Here is a 16,457-nt window from a genome sequence, read left to right on the forward strand (position 1 = left end):
GTGCAATTCCCGCAAATAAGTCACTAACTTCATATTTCGTCACCAGAACACATAATTTCAAGGGACTGGCTAGCCACAGGGAGCATTTTAGCCGTGAGACCTTATAACAAAAAGAACCAGCCTCTGTAGAAACAGATTCAATTTTCTGAGAACACCCCACAGGTTCCCACCAAACAATAGACTTCTACAGGACCGGTGCGGTATAAGTTTATTGCAATTTTATTTACTACCCATTTTTCGATCAAGTTCTGTTTTAACTAGTTTACGTTATTCATAATTCGCTGTATGCATATACGATTATTATACTACTACGAAGCAAACAAGTGTTAAGTTCATAAAACAAAGTACGTGCAACTTTGGTGCAGTTGTTTTATTGCGTATCGTGCCTACTCCTGAATCAGCAATTTCTGGTCCAGGTTCATTCCGCTGGCGATGGCGTAAACGGTGAAGGCGAACTTGGCCACCTACAAAGATACAGGTATAAAACTGGCTTGTGCTCTTTGTTTACAATGAACCATGGACTTACATTAATGTTCGTGGCCAGATTAATATTGAATATGTTCATGGCCGTAAACGTCATGGGCTGCTGAAGTTTCTGCAGAAACTGGAGGACTACCTGCCGGTACTTTCTGTTCTGCATCCACCAGCCAGAGTGGAACAGCGCGTCTGACAGCTCGTTGCAATCATCCACGATGGCGTTGCAGTAAAAGCAAAGCGGAAACGTTTGTAAAAGGACGGCCATCACATAGATGACAATGCCGAATCGAGTCGATTGATCGGCAAACAAAACCATATTGATCATGACGATTCCCAGAATTGATCCGCATATGATGAATTGTGCAAAAATCGTGCCAGAGATGATTGGCTGAATTGCCTCACAGAAACTGCGGAGAAAATTTTGTTATCCATTTTATGGTTCTTGCAAAAGTCTTCAGTTTTAATAAAACTAATTTTTTTTTTAAGCCAAATCTCATGGTATACCTTGTACGAGTGCATAAATTTGTATTATACATACGTCAATTTCCTTATTGTTATAATACAAAATTGTATTATTTTTAATAAAAAATACCTTTCTTATAAAAACCGTATAAAAATTAAAAATAAAAAAATAAAAAACTCACTTTAGCATGGTCCTGTGAGCTTTGATGCAATTCACCAACGAGCTGAACATGGAATTTTGATCGGTGGAGGCTTCACTGCTTTCCTCTCCGAGGTGGATGATACGATCCTTAAGCAGCAAGATGTGTTCTCGCAGGGCCGCTACGAAGATCACTGGGTAGGAGTCGGTTGCCGTGGCCACGAAAATGGCGTATCCCACGGTGAGGTATTCCAAAAAAGACTGAATATACAGTTGAGTCCGATTGACTCGCCAGTTTACGAACGGATAGTATGTGTTGTACGGCACACGGTCATGGAAAATACCGTCCAGCAGCGTGGCGGTTGCGTATAGAATGTAGACCACGACAAATAAGAGGTACAACCTGGTAATGTTGGCCACCATATCACGAATCCTGCGCTGCTCTGTTGGCTTTTCGCAGAACTTGTCCATCTCATCAAAGTGTTTGTTAGCCAGCTCCAGTCGCGGCATGTATATTACCAGAGTAAAGAACTTCAGAGAGAAGCACCAGGTGTTGAGGCACAGTTGCAGAGATTGCAGCAGCAAGTCCGGCGGAAACTCCGCAAAGTGGATCGTGTAGTTGATCGGAAAACTCACGGGTAGTATAAACATATTGTAGACGAAGGAGATAACCCTCCAGATCTTGAGGCTTACACCAAAATCTTTGCGTAAGTTCAGGCCTGAAAACCTGAGCGTTCCCAGTAGATAGGCATTGGAGTCTCTAGAGCTGATCGGCTCAGATAGAGGAGCTGGGTACATGAGCTTCAAATACCTAAACATTTTTAATTGCCACCGCTTAAGACTGAGAAGAAACTGCCACAAGTACAAACCCCAAATGCTTTTATATCCTGCCACAATGGTTTAAATTACAGGTTGCCAATTCAAAGGCGTTCCTGTAAAAGAATTTCAAACATGTCACAACAATTCAAAGGCAAAAGCTCTGCTTCACCTTGATGGCTATGATAATTACTAACTTTTCCCTTTTGGGCGTTTTCTTGCAAAAAAAATTTTGTTTTGTCAGATTTTAATTATTGTGCAATACTTCGTTCGGTGGGAACGTACACTTGTTGAGAAAATACAGTGTGTAAGGACTGACTTCATTTTTAACTTAGAAGATTTTAAAAGTTTGGGCGCAACCGTATACTCCAATGCACACGGAGTTTGCTTGTCAGAAAAACTGCTGTTTTGTACAAAAGTCTGCTTTGTGATGGCGTCAAGACTGCTTAGAAACTATGAAAAATACAAAAATACTATCACTATACATCTTTGTTTGCAGCCGCAGAGAAATCTAACTAGGAGATCGAATAACTGCTTTTATGCAGAGTCATCAGTTGAGTCCTCAATCCTCATCCTCAAGTGTGAGTACTTTTGTCTGGAAACGCATTCGCTTTGTGTTCTTTACAACCCCGTTCGTAAGCAGATTCACTCCGGGCTCTGGACATGGCAGCTGATTCCACAGTCGCTTCACGCGCACTACGGCCACGGAATTGAAGTCATATTTCTTTGGTGCTGCAGCTGGTTCAGGTACGGAAGCATTGGGTGGGAGTTTGCGCAACTTGACAACCGGTTGCAGTTGGCGACAGCTGTTGTAGCTACTAACACTGACCCTTTCATCGGCATCCTCGGTGGGCTCCGCATTAGATTCGCATCCATTGTCGGCGAGTGAGCATCCACGTTTTTGTGGTGATGTTCCCTTCGCTTTGGCTGCACGCAAGCTGAAATACAAGGTTATCTTATTATAAGAATTCATTAACGTGTAATTCAATTTTATACCTGGCTTGTTTTTCATACTCATTTAAAGTGGGCGGCGCTGCAGCACATATTTTTCCTGGTTCCTCGGGGTGACAGCCAAGGTCTTGGCCCCTTAGCCAATTTTCATAGCGCTCCGGTTGAAAACGACGCACAAAGGTTTCCATAGATATCTTGACCATGTCGCTGCGGCAACGGCAGATACTGGCGCGCTTCCCGTACTCGATCCAACGCTTCGATGCGAAGTTGGTGGACTCGGCGCCGTTAAAACCATGATTAAACCCAGCATGATAGCCAAAGGGAAATGTGATCATTATCTCGCCTGCCTCTTGCGTAATTTTGTTGTAAGGAATGTTGTGCTGGCGCAGCACCTTCGGGCTTATCATAGTCATCTTGTGGCGTAGGTAGGCATTGCACTCCTGATAGTTCTCGGCAAAGGTTTCATTGGCCAGCTTCTCTAAGCGTCTGCCATACGCCGGCGGAATAGCGTACCAGGTTTTTGGTGCCCCAAAGTGCAGATAGTTGATAGAATACAGATCCATGTCCTCGGTATGCCACGCAAAGGAGCTTTTCCACATGCCAAAGTAGAGGTAGGCCGTGTTGACCCCATCGATGATGATGTTGTAGTCAGTGTTTACCAGATTTAAGATCGTGTCCAGTCGACCGATGTTCCACACGTCTAGTTCCTCATCACTCAGCGATCCCTTGACATCAGCCGCGTATAGCGGCGATATATAGGTAATATTCTTCCAGTACTTGCGCTCCAGATCCTCGTAGTCAAAATGGCGCGGAGTCTGGTGAAGCTCGGAGTTTGCCTTCTCCATGAACTGGCGCAGAGTCATCTGGCGGCGCTGTTGAATGTTGATCTGCTGGTACAGCCCGTGAGCCCTGCTGTCCGAAGGATTGACTTTGCATGAGTGCAAGGGCGTTACTTAAGCGACACTTACCCTGTGACAACTTGACAGATTGGCGCTGGAATGGTCATGTTGATGTTCTCTATGTCGTAGCCGGATTTTCGGGGAACCCATTCTGCTGGTGGCTGTGGACCGGATCGCTGGTTATCAACATTATACTCGCTATTTGATCAACTTACCTGGATTTTGGCCAAGCCGGCTAGGTGCGCTCCACGAGACTCTATGTACTCAATGTAGGCCGAAAAGTTCTTAAACTCCTCGTAACTTGGACGGAAGGTCATGATGCGTGGTACCTTTGTCTGTTCGTCATCGCCGAATGAGGATCTCGTGGACATTTTGCAGAAACAAACATAAAATCAAGCAAGTAAAATTAATTAGAGCTGGAACAAAAATCGACGTGTACTCGATACTATCGATGTAAAGGAGATTCAGAAACATCGATGTTTTCCCTGTGACCATCGACTGTTGCAGCATTTTCAAGTGATTTGAATTAAAGGGGGTTCCCAATCATATTTTCAATGGTTAAGAATTGGTAAATTTCGAAACTGATAGCAGATCGGTTCGATCCTTTTTACAATTTTTATTCCAATCTTCTACGAATACATAGCATATTCATGACAATGAATAATGTCCCCTAATAACAGCGAATTACTTCCCGCTTCAAGAACATTAATTAAAAACCTTCAATAAAAATATTAAAAACTTAACTTTTGGATTTGCATATTACAGAACACTTGGGTAATATTGGGTAATATTTATAGAAACTGTGTGATTATACTGAACATATAATTTCGCGGCAAAGTTAGTATGTATACATTTTTAAAATGTTAAGGAACAAGATGGTTTCCTATTGTTTGTCCAATACTAACAATGTCATAATTTTTCTTGGATTCGAAATGTATAAAAAAAAGAAGATTTTTCTATTAAAGTTGCAGCTATGTAAATTGAAGCTGAATATTATATTATGTGTATTGTGAAGACAATGTGGTAAATCTGAAACCGGAATAATATGGGGTCGAGGGTATCTTCTTAACTATGTTGCAAACTTCTGAATAAAATAATAATATCCTTTGCAAGAGTATAAAAACGAAAAGTTGCCACTTTTTTTGCAAACCTAATCGCACTTACGATAAGATTGTTTTTTCACTTCAATTTTAGTCATATCAGTTTTTGCATTAACGTTATGTGTTTTAATTTAACAACATTATAATTTTTTTGTTAATCATATCTTTTAACTTTTTTGTAAAGTTGTATTCTTATTTTAAAAACCTCACAGCTATTCTAGAAAACAATAATATTTTAACAAATTTTAAAAAATTAATGATTTAATTTTTCTATAACTTTTGTGATTAAATTTGAACCGATTTTAAAAACAACGCTAAGGTGTTTTTAAGCCTTTGTAGAACATCGAATGTAATAGTTTTAAAATGATTGACGACCAAGCTAACATCGTATAAAAAACAGTACCTAATTAAATATGTGTATTTACTGATTACTTCACACACTTTCTTGTTATGTAAAATTTGATTACACGATTCGGTAAGATTTCTTTTGAAACTGTTGCATCGAATATACCGACATATTAATTTTTCCCCAGAATTCACTCTAAATCCGGCCAACAAGCTACTTTAATCTGGAGCCGTAAAACAATTAGACCCGGATAACCAACTACTCCTGCCCGGCACGATTCTGTGAAAAAGTGCACAAAACAAAAGATTACTGTTGAATCATAGGCGGTAAAAGGTTTTCTAATGCAGCCCAGTAACATTCGCGGGCTCTGCTCTCACCGTACTATCATCTTTTTAGTATAAGGTGAAACCGATCGCGATAATGGTTCAACTGTTTATAGGTCCCGATATGTGTGTCAAATCAAAGCTAAGGTGTAATATAATTTGCATTGGATTGGTCGCGACAAGTGCCAAGATCTCTGGTAGGGGTTTATGTGTTTATGATTATTGCCGCGATAATGACGGACGATCTGCGTAGCCTCGCAGGCACTTGAGAACCGGAGGCCTCTGTAATCAGGAAAATGGTTTTTTGTGGTATCAGTATAAAAGCGAAAGGTAAAACAATCGCTCCGCAGTCATCCATCGTTTCCGCGCCTAGTCACTCCGTACGATTTTTTTGGCCCGACGTGTAATAATAAGTATATCAGAAATATATCAGAAATGGGTTTCGACACCTCAGAGGATAAGACAAGACGTAAGTTATGGATCGCAGAACGAGGAATTATCACTTCTTTAAGTTAATGCTCGAGTGGATTTCTTTAAATATTTCAAGGGTTAATATAATGATTAATACAACCATTTAAAAAATGGTTAGCTAAAGTGAATTGGGTTAGGCTAATACAATGTTTTAATTCAACTAAAGTGTAAAGTTTTAAATTAAAATTTTCTTCAAAATGATTACTTAATCATTTTTTTTTTAATTTAAAAGTTTGAACTAGTGTTCCGTGCTATGTATGACAGGACAGCATTATCACACACTTTACGTACATACTCGTATTTTGCCGATAATCTTAACGACCGCCTTCACTTTAAGAGCTTTAGCTCTTATACCATAACTCTCTTTTTGTGTTATAACTGCACTTAGAGACTCTCCAGACCTACCCTAAGAGATAGTTACGTTACAATCCAGACGTCTGGCTATATTTGCAAACCATATCTCGGCCGTATATCAGACATCTGACGCGACTTAACCTTATTAAGATCAACAATAGATAAATGCGCTCGACATTTGGAAAATATTTATTATCTTTTGTTGAGTTTGCTTAACATGAACACTTGTCAGGCAAAAAATTTTGAGGGACCTACATATGTAATCTGAGGATAAATCGAGATCATAGGAGGCAATTAAAAGTATACAGCTCCATGGGCACATGTTGGCCCCCGCACAAGTCTACTCCACTGTCGCCGGCGGGAAGTTTTCCATTGAGAGAGGAACCGCTTTTGTTTTCCTCATTGGCAGACGTTAATGATAATGACAATATTATTATAATAAAACCCAAAGAGCTCTGTCGGGACCGTTAATTAATGGAATCACCACTATCAGAGAATTGTTAAACGCCAATAAAACACAAATTGAGTAAAAAAAAGGTCCTAGAAATAATCGTGTGGCTGACAAACAAATCGCACCGTCCATTTATAATGAGCCAATCAATAAATCGCTGGCCAGACGCCCGTTAAATCGGAAAGTGAACAAACATGGTGTATCATGCCAATGGAGAGAGAAGACCCCTGCTGCTCCGCGTAGTTTCAAATCCCCTCAGGACTTTATCTTGTATAGAATAAGTTTATTGGTCTTAACACAATTTAATTAATATTATTTATCCTTCTAGCCAGAGGTTTTGGCGCGCGCCATTGGCAGGCCATTCTCCTGTTCGTTGGCATGATGATCAACTACTTTCAGCGGGTCAATATCTCGGCTGGTATTGTTCCCATGACGACACCCACAGCAGGTGCTCCTTTCTACAAATGGGACACGTCGGATAAGTCCATGATCCTCAGCAGCTTTTTTTGGGGCTATGTGGTCTCCCAGGTTCCAGCAGGTCAGCAGCTTATCTTGTGAATTTGATCACATCTAAACCTTTTCGTTTTGTAGGACTTCTGGCTAAACGATTTGGAGCCAAGGTGGTCTTGGGTTCGGCCACGGCCATCGGCGGCATTCTTTGCTTCTTCCATCCCATGGCAGCCAGCAACGGCTGGGAGAGTGTCTGCGTTCTTCGCGTCCTAACCGGTCTGGTCCAAGGAACTGTCTACCCGTGTGTTCACACGCTGCTCGCTAAGTGGGTGCCTCGCACGGAGAGAGGACTTCTCACCACGGGCGTTTATGCGGGGGCACAGTTCGGAACGGCCATTATTCTGGTCACCAGCGGATTTATCTTCGAGTCCAGTATGGGTTGGCCGGGATTGTTCTACATTTCGGGCGGCCTGAGCCTGGCCTGGTCGTTATTATTCTTCTGGCAAGCGGCCAATCAACCCGCCACAGCTCGCAGGATCTGCAAAACCGAAAAGGAGTACATCGAAAGCCTTACGGGCAGCAACAGCTCCAGTCAGGTAAATCCAGATTACAGGTTTTTGCAAAACTTTCCTTATAACAATAACCCCCTCTTCCAGTCCATGCCCGTGCCCTGGTTGTCTATTTTTAAGTCTCCAGCTTTCTATGGTCTGCTGGCAGCCCATTGTGGATTCACCTGGGGCTTCTACACGTTGCTTACAGAGATGCCTACCTACATGAGCAGTGTGCTGCAGCTGAATGTCAAGTCCAACGCTTTCCTCTCCTCGCTGCCGTACTTTGCCATGGGCTTGCTCTGTTTTGTGGTCAGTCCCATATCCGACTTGCTCATCAACCGGGGCACCATGTCGACTACGACGGCCCGAAAGCTCTTCAACTCAATTGGACAGTGGGGACCAATGGCATGTTTAATCGGACTGGGATACATGACCGCCGACGAAAAGACGTGGGCCATTCTCCTACTGACGCTGGCGGTGGGCATCAATGCGGGCTGCTCCTGCGGCTATCTGATCAATCATATCGATCTTTCGCCCAATTTCGCCGGTCCCATGATGGGAGTGACCAATGGAATCGCTGGAATTACATCCATATTGGCTCCTTTGGTCGTGGGAGCGATTATATCGAATGAAATGGACCCCAGCCAGTGGCGGGTGGTGTTTTTCATAACAGGAGGAATTTACCTAGTCTGCAACACCCTCTTCGTGATATTCGGCAGGGCAACAATACAACCGTGGAACGAGACCCCATCCATGTCCAGCACGATGACGCTACGCAACCATTTGGAGAACGATTCTAGTTCCATTGCTCCTACTTCGGACAAAGACAATCGGTTTTGAAGCCATTGGCATGCACCTGTTTCCCATTGACAATCTCTTTAAATTTAGTAATTATAAGTTATCGTTATATTTGACTTTCTTTTGTGCCAGCGATATTTGGATATGCCTAGCTCTAACTAAAGATATTGGTTTATGTTTACGCTTATGCTAAGGGAAGCTTTATATGACTTAGTTGTGTGATCAGCGGAAATTAGACTTTACGATGTATGGCACGTTTCTAGTTTAAGTCGTTTTGAGTACCATTAAGTGAGTTGTCTATGCACACAGCATACTAATAAATATTTACAGCCCTGTGTAATCGCCGGAATGTGTTGATTAACCATTGTTGTCTTGGAACCGCACCGACTTCGTCGCCTGTTACTTAACCTTTTGCTGTAGCAGTCGCTGTTCGTTGAGACGCTGGTTGATGCGGCGTGTGTTGGCCATCGAACGGATGATGGTCCATAGGGCCAAGGACCAGCCAAGCAGAATTGTGCCGCATAGCACTGGGCCGTAGGCGTTCGCTTGTCCAACGGGAACCTCCGCTCGCAGCGGCGTCTTAAGCTGGCAGTCCACGTGCACTCGCCTCCAATTGCAGCGCTCTAGATTCGCCATGGTCGTCGGCTGGCCATCCTTGACGATGTTCTCGTCGAAACGGCTTTCCGGCGCATTCAGGCAGTATAGCTTATCGGGCCGGGCGACCAATTCGTTCTCGATGAGCTCACTATCAGCCAGCGGGCAGTTGAGATAGAGCTCCGGCAAAGGTATGGCCACAGTCGCAGCGGATCTATGGGGTTTACTTGGTTACTATAGCGTACAACTAAAATTCAACATTCAAGATCACCGCACCGCTTATCACTGGGAGCATGGTAGCGAAAATGCACGGGCAAAGACAGCGTCTCCGTAATCTTTGGTGTGCCGCGCAGTAAAACCGAGAAGGGCTGCGCCCGTTCCGTGGCCACTTCAATGTTGACGAACCTCGGGTAGACGGCACTTAACTGGGAATGAAACATGTAAAGCTATGACTTTGTAAACTAATTGACTTGATAACGGACCCTCTTTAGACGTTGCAGGTCGTCCAATTCGTCCGTGCTTATGTAAACGGAAGCGGGGAAGGCTTGGAGCAGGACATATTCGCAGTCTTTTCCCACCAGTGGGTAGTCGAACCGTAGACGGTACGTAAGGGTCCTGTAAGTCATATTTCTCTTAAGTTCTTAATTTAGGAGTATTGTGCATAAGAAAAACCTGTGCATGCCGGCTTTGTCCATTTCCACTTGAACAATTGGTGGTTCCACTACGTAACATATGCCCACTTCTCCCATTAATCCCAACGACAAGACAAACAATAAACACTTGTTATTTCCGACGAACAACATTTTTAAAAGCTTATTCTACTTTTAAAGTTTTAAAGTAAAAACGTAAATAAAAACATTCGAACAGTGTTGTAACTTAACAATTTATTCAGCGTTGCCACATCGTTTGCACACTACTAAGGCGTTTAAATTTAAAAACACTTATAATTTTCTCTCTTTATACAAGGCCGATCCTTGGCGCGCCAATTTATCCGCCATTTCGTTGCCCTCAATGCCTTTGTGAGCCTCCACATAGTTCTGAATTACAAAAAAAAAATTAACTTAAATAAGGCAAAGTTTATAAATAAAATAACTCACCCATTTCACTGCGATATTATTATTTTGGAGCAGTTCATCCAGTTCTTTAAAGTCTACAACGTTTTTCACTGGTTGATTATTCTTCAGCTTCCAGTCCCTCTTTTTCCAGCCTGCCACCCAAAGAGTGATGGAGTTAATTAGAAACTGTGAGTCAGTGCTGATGCACAATTTCTTAATTCCCAAGTCTAATGCTGTTTTTATGGCATAGATGGCCGCCTGAATTTCGCCCACATTGTTGGTCACGCGTCCTTCCACGGGCTTGGCTGCATTCCTTTAGAGGAAAATATAAATTAGATATACATAGTTTCTAACTTTTTTTCATCCACCTACAGAGGGTGATTTCTGCCAAAAAAGACTCCATAGCCGGCACAGGCTCCTGGTCGCCCATTGCCTATGCAGGAGCCATCTGTGTACACAATCACATAGCCTTCCGCATCAATTTCAAACTGGAAAGCACCCACTTGCTTGAGCCCTGTAGCTTCTAAGACCTGAGAAGCATGTCTTGGAATTTTGTTCCTTGCTATATCAGTAGCCTGGCCTTTCCGCTTGCGATTAGGGATGTCTGCCTGAAAGCGGATATATGTATATTATGTATATGCTTAAAGCTCTTAAACTCGGTTTCTTACCAAACTGCTGCTACTAGATGACCTTGGATCCCCTTCCACTTCGTTCATGGCAGCGTTCTAAGAAAGGACAGTCAAAATAGTAGATTTTAAATACTCTTCTCTGCTTACCAGTTCATCCTCCACCAGTCTTTGATCCTCTTCGGGCCAGACCTCTGTGTACTTGGGCTTCTCGATTCGATCGATTGTGTTTTTCCAACTAAAGGAAGCTTCCTGTTTCTGGCCCAAAGGTACTGCCACTTCCTGCGGAGTATATGATTTGCAGCCACCGACGAACTGTTCCGCCTCCTGCCGCGACTTGAACTTTTTGTATTTGGCGTTTTTGAAGCCCTTAACCTGCTCCTCACACTCTGCCCAGGTACCGTAGACTCCTGTTTTCCGCCCACTAGCTACGGCGTAAAAAGCCATCGTGCAGCGTTGAAGGCCCAAACCAAAATACCGGGGGAGTAGCATATTTCAATGGCGTCGTCTTTCGAAACATATGTTGCTTGGCCTTGCCAGATGGGAAATGTAAACAAACCCAGAGAGTTGCCAGACTTACCAAGTCGCGGTGAAAAATTGTGAAGAGAAAAAGTACACTCGCCGGTTTAAAAGGATATTCTTTTACAACTTTGCCATGTACCAGCCGCCTTTACCACCGTCTCCCATTCAGCCTCCTCCCCCGCCTCCACCACCTCCACCAGAGTCTGAGAACGGCCTGCTTCCACCCGGAATAGGTAGTTCCTCGCACGCCTACCCATCGATTGAAACTCAGGATGGTTCGAACTCTTTGGACTACGCATATCCGGAGACACCAGCACTCCATGCCAACGCTATGCCTAGCTATGACCCCTATCATCAACAGGCATCCTACATATATGATGGCTACGGATACCTGGACCCGGCACAAAAGTATTATGGCCCTGACCAATCTTACCAGTATCAGACATCAGGCCCATCATCATATCCGTATGATAACTACAAACAACCAGAACGCTATCCCGCGTATCCATCCAGCTACCGTCCACCTTCCGAAAGGGAGAGGTACCACTCCTATGGTTCTGGTCAAGGCTATCACCATTATCCCGGTTACAGCTCGGGAAAGCGATACGAGCAACGATATGGACAGAACCAACGGCAGCCTCCAGAGCAACGATACGCTCAGGAACCTCGACATGGTCATGGTCAGTACGCCCACAGGCCGCCGAGGGGATCCTCCCACGGCCCCTATGGATCTTCAACCAGGAGTGAGGATTACCCGGCTCGGAGCTATCGTGAAAGGGAAAGAACCGAGCCGATAGAGAAGCCCAGGCCTAAGCCAAAAGTAGAGACCGAAAGAGATCGTCTCTTACGGCAGTGGTGTTCCAACTACTGCGAGAAACCAGAGGATTACGTGAAGAAGATGAACGCACTCAGCGAGGCGGATGCCCCCGCCGAGTCATGGGTGCGATCCTCGCCAGCTGATCCTTACTACGAGCGCACTAATAATGAGAACGAGGTCAAAGGACGAGTACGGCTGCAAAAGCTTTGCAATCTGTTTGACGAGGAGCTGCTGCAAAGGGCGGATCGGGTGCGTCAAAAGCTTCCTGTCTACGTTCCGCCTCCGAGGAAAGCGCGCAGACGTGTTTGCAAGCACAAGCACAAGTCGGAGGCCTGCTCCTCGTCCTCTTCCTCTGATGAGGACTCCGACGAAGACGCCTTCAAGATCGAGCAGGACTGCTGCATGGAGGAGTTGTCCCGCAAGGTGCAGCACCCGCAACGAGTGCATGCGGATCTTTGGCACAACGACGCTGGCGAGATGAATGACGGACCTCTTTGTCGCTGCTCGGCCAAGTCCCGGCGCATTGGCATCCGACACGGTATCTACCCGGGCGAGACTGGCTACAAGGTGTGCGACCCGAACAGCAACAACGCGGGAAAGTTGTTCCACTACAGGATTAGCATCTCACCGCCCACAAACTTTCTGACCAAGACACCCACCATAATAAAACATGATGAGCATGAGTTCCTGTTCGAGGGCTTCTCTCTACTTTCGCATGTGCGTCTTACCGACCTGCCCGTGTGCAAGGTGATCCGCTTCAACATCGAGTACACCATAGAGTACGAGGAGGAGAAGATGCCAGAGAACTTCACTATCAACGAGCTGGATCTTTTCTGTAAGTAAAACCAAAAAACTAACTAACTATCTAACTCAGTTTATTACCTTAACTTCAGTTAAATACCTCTTCCACGAGCTGCTAGAGTTGGTGGATTTTAATCTGATGCCTAATGTGGCCTCCGGCAGCCCCGAAAAATCCTGTCCAGCTTTCCACTTTCTCCCGCGATTTGTGCGCGATCTACCAGACAATGGAAAGGAAGTTTTAGCCATGGTCGAAGTTCTCCGCTACTTGCTGGATAACTCTGCCCAACTGGTGGAACGACAGCAGCTGCTGCACCTGAACCAAATCAGTCAAACTGAGTGGCAAAACTACGTGGACTTCATCAAAGGAATGCTGGTCACAAAGCCAGGGCACAAGCCGTGTTCGCTACGCGTTGACCAACTCGATAGGAACAACTCCGATCTGCCCGAATGTGTGGATCGCGAAACTGGAGTCTCGCATCCTGCAATTGTGCATTTCGGGATTCGTCCGCCCCAGCTTAGCTACGCCGGAAATCCAGAGTACCAGAAGGCTTGGCGTGAGTACGTCAAGTTCCGGCATTTAATGGCCAACATGTCGAAGCCTTCGTTTAAGGATAAGCGAAAGTTGGAGGAGAAAGAGCAACGCCTGCAGGAAATGCGCACCCAGGGGCGCATGAAGAGGAACATTACGGTGGCGATCAGCTCAGAGGGATTCTACCGAACGGGTATCATGTGCGATGTTGTGCAACATGCTATGCTGGTGCCCGTCCTTACTGGTCACCTCCGTTTCCACAAGTCGCTAGATCTTTTGGAGGAGAGCATTGGATATCGGTTTAAGAATCGCTATCTGTTGCAGTTGGCGCTAACACACCCCTCATACAAGGAGAACTACGGCACGAATCCGGATCACGCCCGCAACTCGCTGACCAACTGCGGCATTCGTCAGCCGGAATACGGGGATCGCAAGATCCACTACATGAACACCCGGAAGCGGGGAATCAACACTTTGGTGAGCATTATGTCCCGCTTCGGCAAGGATCACGAAACCGTCTCGAATATCACACACAACGAGCGTCTGGAGTTCCTCGGCGATGCTGTGGTGGAGTTTCTCAGCTCCATCCATTTGTTTTTCATGTTTCCGGAGCTGGAGGAAGGTGGTTTGGCCACTTACCGGGCAGCCATTGTCCAAAATCAGCACTTGGCCCTGTTGGCCAAGAAGCTCCAACTGGAGGAGTTTATGCTGTACGCCCACGGATCTGATCTGTGCCATGAACTGGAGTTGCGACATGCCATGGCCAACTGTTTTGAAGCTCTCATGGGTGCCCTACTGCTGGATGGAGGCATCAAGGTGGCTGACGAGGTGTTCACAGATGCCCTCTTCCGGCAGGATGAAAAGCTTCTTAGCATCTGGAAGAACCTTCCGGAACATCCGCTACAGGAGCAAGAACCACTAGGCGATCGCAGCTGCATTGAGTCTTATCGCGTGCTTAAGGAGTTGACCAAATTCGAGGACTCTATCGGCATCAAGTTCAAGCATATTCGTCTTTTGGCCCGCGCATTTACTGATCGTTCTATTGGCTTCACCCACTTGACCCTGGGATCCAATCAGCGTCTGGAGTTTCTTGGCGACACTGTGCTGCAGTTGATCTGCTCTGAGTATTTATATCGCCATTTTCCCGAGCACCACGAGGGCCACTTGTCCCTGCTGCGTTCCTCGTTGGTAAATAACCGCACGCAAGCAGTAGTATGCGATGATTTGGGGATGCCCAAATATGCGGTTTACGCGAACCCCAAGGCTGATCTGAAGACCAAGGATCGTGCCGACCTGCTTGAAGCCTTCCTGGGAGCCTTGTACGTGGACAAGGGTCTTTTGTATTGTGAGCAATTCTGCCACGTATGTTTGTTCCCGCGCCTGCAACTTTTTATTATGAACCAGGACTGGAACGATCCAAAGTCTAAACTGCAGCAGTGCTGCCTCACCCTGCGAACAATGGATGGAGGCGAGCCTGACATCCCTTACTACAAAGTTGTGGAAGCTAGTGGTCCGACAAACACACGGGTGTATAAAGTGGCCGTTTACTTCCGTTCAAAGCGACTGGCCACCTCTAGCGGCTCCTCTATCCAGCAGGCAGAAATGAACGCCGCAAAGCAAGCGTTGGAGAACTCAAGGGACTTATTCCCGCAACTGGATCACCAGAAGAGAGTGATTGCCAAGAGCATTAAGAAGCAGACGGGCAACGAGTTGGACAACGAGATTGATCGGCAGCACCAGGAGGAGAAAGTAAAGCGGCCGAAGTACGCAGCTCCTATTCAGGATGAGAGCCATCTGCCCAAACAATATCGCATGCACGAGAATATTTCCAGCGACGAATTGCCAGAAGACGATGAGTTCGAAGGCTCTGCTCCCAAAAGCCCAACTAGTATGTATACACATGGAGATATCGGTTCATATTTTAATATTTTTTTATTTAGTGGGTCTTAAATCCAGGAGTGGCAACAGCAGCAGCAGCAGCGACAGCGATGATTCCAGCTCATCTCCCAAACGCAAGCGTCGCGTGAGAAATAATAGCTCGGTATCTTCGCCAACTTGCTAGGAATAATTGCATTTAAAGTTTACCAAAGGTATACCAAAAGCTTTAGGGAGAAAAATGAAAATATTTAGTAACGGTATGGCTCTAAAAGTTATGATGATTTAGACAATTCTGAGCATATCTGCCTACTTATTTTAACCGTAGTTATATACCCTTGCAGTTAAAACTATTAGGTGTTTGTTTTTGTTAGTCCCATTCTAATAATGTCGGTAATAAGTCATATATAGTTCTCCTAGAGGTATGGCGAATTTCCCATACATCCTTTCTTTTTTTTTATTTGACTCTAAAAGGAATCATCCCTGTATGATAAAAAAAAAACAGCCATATAATTTGTATTAGATTTTGTATCTTTCCTATGGAAGCAAAAAATAGTCTTCTGATCCGACATATATACTACAATAACTTAACAACTTTCGAAAGTTTCAGCAAAATACCTTAAAACCAAGAATCTAGTTTGCATAGGTATAGAAAGGCAGGCAGACGTACATGTCTAGATCGACTCTGATGGTGATGCTAATCAAGTATATATATTCTTTATGGGGTTGTAAACTTAAATTACAAAACCCTCTGAAATGGTATAAAAATACAAAAACGAAAGAGTTAAAATTAAGTTTTTTCAAAGCCCAATAATTAAAGTACCATACGATAAAATAAATGAGAACTAAGAAGATGTGCTTGAACGATGCAATTGTACAGATAAGCTTGCGCCTTCTAAAAAGTCAAATTTGGTAGTCTTGTTATCAAAAAATTTTAATTCCTAGCATTGCTGCCAAAAAATGTTACATTTCTTTAATTTATATTGTACCCCAGAAAATTTGCAAACATTTAACCATTGCAATCTAAAAACGTATTGCGAAATTTGGGTA

The 16,457-nt window shown here is 44.5% G+C and overlaps 6 protein-coding genes across 9 annotated transcripts; 2 read left to right on the forward strand and 4 right to left on the reverse strand.

Moving 5' to 3' along the window:
- Positions 1-196: 196 nt before the first annotated feature.
- Positions 197-2,055, reverse strand: LOC108101533 (odorant receptor 43b). 2 transcript variants are annotated; one of them, XM_017205908.2, is made up of 3 exons: positions 1,122-2,055; positions 527-884; positions 197-464 (listed from the first exon to the last, which is right to left on the reverse strand). In XM_017205908.2, exons 1-3 carry the CDS (start codon positions 1,895-1,897, stop codon positions 387-389), a joined length of 1,212 nt encoding a protein of 403 aa, XP_017061397.1. In that variant the 5' UTR covers positions 1,898-2,055; the 3' UTR covers positions 197-386. The 2 variants fall into 2 exon arrangements, with proteins under 2 accessions (XP_017061397.1, XP_017061396.1); XM_017205907.2 differs by having other exon boundaries at positions 197-884.
- Positions 2,056-2,124: 69 nt separating this feature from the next.
- On the reverse strand, positions 2,125-4,184 carry LOC108101531 (probable lysine-specific demethylase 4A). Of its 2 annotated transcripts, none has more exons than XM_017205904.2 (4): positions 3,960-4,184; positions 3,814-3,905; positions 2,891-3,757; positions 2,125-2,832 (listed from the first exon to the last, which is right to left on the reverse strand). In XM_017205904.2, exons 1-4 carry the CDS (start codon positions 4,113-4,115, stop codon positions 2,457-2,459), a joined length of 1,491 nt encoding a protein of 496 aa, XP_017061393.1. In that variant the 5' UTR covers positions 4,116-4,184; the 3' UTR covers positions 2,125-2,456. The 2 variants fall into 2 exon arrangements, with proteins under 2 accessions (XP_017061393.1, XP_017061395.1); XM_017205906.2 differs by having other exon boundaries at positions 2,891-3,754; positions 3,960-4,178.
- A 1,693-nt stretch (positions 4,185-5,877) lies between these two features.
- Positions 5,878-8,928, forward strand: LOC108101502 (putative inorganic phosphate cotransporter). 2 transcript variants are annotated; one of them, XM_017205862.1, is made up of 4 exons: positions 5,878-5,982; positions 7,118-7,327; positions 7,381-7,835; positions 7,896-8,928. In XM_017205862.1, exons 1-4 carry the CDS (start codon positions 5,949-5,951, stop codon positions 8,628-8,630), a joined length of 1,434 nt encoding a protein of 477 aa, XP_017061351.1. In that variant the 5' UTR covers positions 5,878-5,948; the 3' UTR covers positions 8,631-8,928. The 2 variants fall into 2 exon arrangements, with proteins under 2 accessions (XP_017061351.1, XP_017061350.1); XM_017205861.2 differs by lacking the exon at positions 5,878-5,982 and adding an exon at positions 6,425-7,059.
- On the reverse strand, positions 8,674-10,074 carry LOC108101509 (phosphatidylinositol-glycan biosynthesis class X protein). Its single transcript, XM_017205870.2, has 4 exons — positions 9,855-10,074; positions 9,665-9,797; positions 9,459-9,607; positions 8,674-9,396 (listed from the first exon to the last, which is right to left on the reverse strand). The coding sequence occupies exons 1-4, from the start codon at positions 9,983-9,985 to the stop codon at positions 8,988-8,990; spliced, it is 822 nt and encodes a 273-aa protein (XP_017061359.1). The 5' UTR covers positions 9,986-10,074; the 3' UTR covers positions 8,674-8,987.
- LOC108101507 (ribonuclease H1) lies at positions 10,047-11,406 on the reverse strand. The gene is made up of 5 exons (XM_017205867.1): positions 11,014-11,406; positions 10,906-10,962; positions 10,610-10,845; positions 10,280-10,550; positions 10,047-10,219 (listed from the first exon to the last, which is right to left on the reverse strand). Exons 1-5 carry the CDS (start codon positions 11,353-11,355, stop codon positions 10,124-10,126), a joined length of 1,002 nt encoding a protein of 333 aa, XP_017061356.1. The 5' UTR covers positions 11,356-11,406; the 3' UTR covers positions 10,047-10,123.
- A 5-nt stretch (positions 11,407-11,411) lies between these two features.
- LOC108101499 (ribonuclease 3) lies at positions 11,412-16,288 on the forward strand. The gene is made up of 3 exons (XM_017205859.2): positions 11,412-13,037; positions 13,096-15,420; positions 15,473-16,288. Exons 1-3 carry the CDS (start codon positions 11,519-11,521, stop codon positions 15,592-15,594), a joined length of 3,966 nt encoding a protein of 1,321 aa, XP_017061348.1. The 5' UTR covers positions 11,412-11,518; the 3' UTR covers positions 15,595-16,288.
- Positions 16,289-16,457: the final 169 nt, after the last annotated feature.

Source organism: Drosophila ficusphila, unplaced genomic scaffold (assembly GCF_018152265.1).
Source record: "Drosophila ficusphila isolate 14025-0441.05 unplaced genomic scaffold, ASM1815226v1 contig_414, whole genome shotgun sequence".
Lineage (NCBI taxonomy): Eukaryota > Metazoa > Arthropoda > Insecta > Diptera > Drosophilidae > Drosophila > Drosophila ficusphila.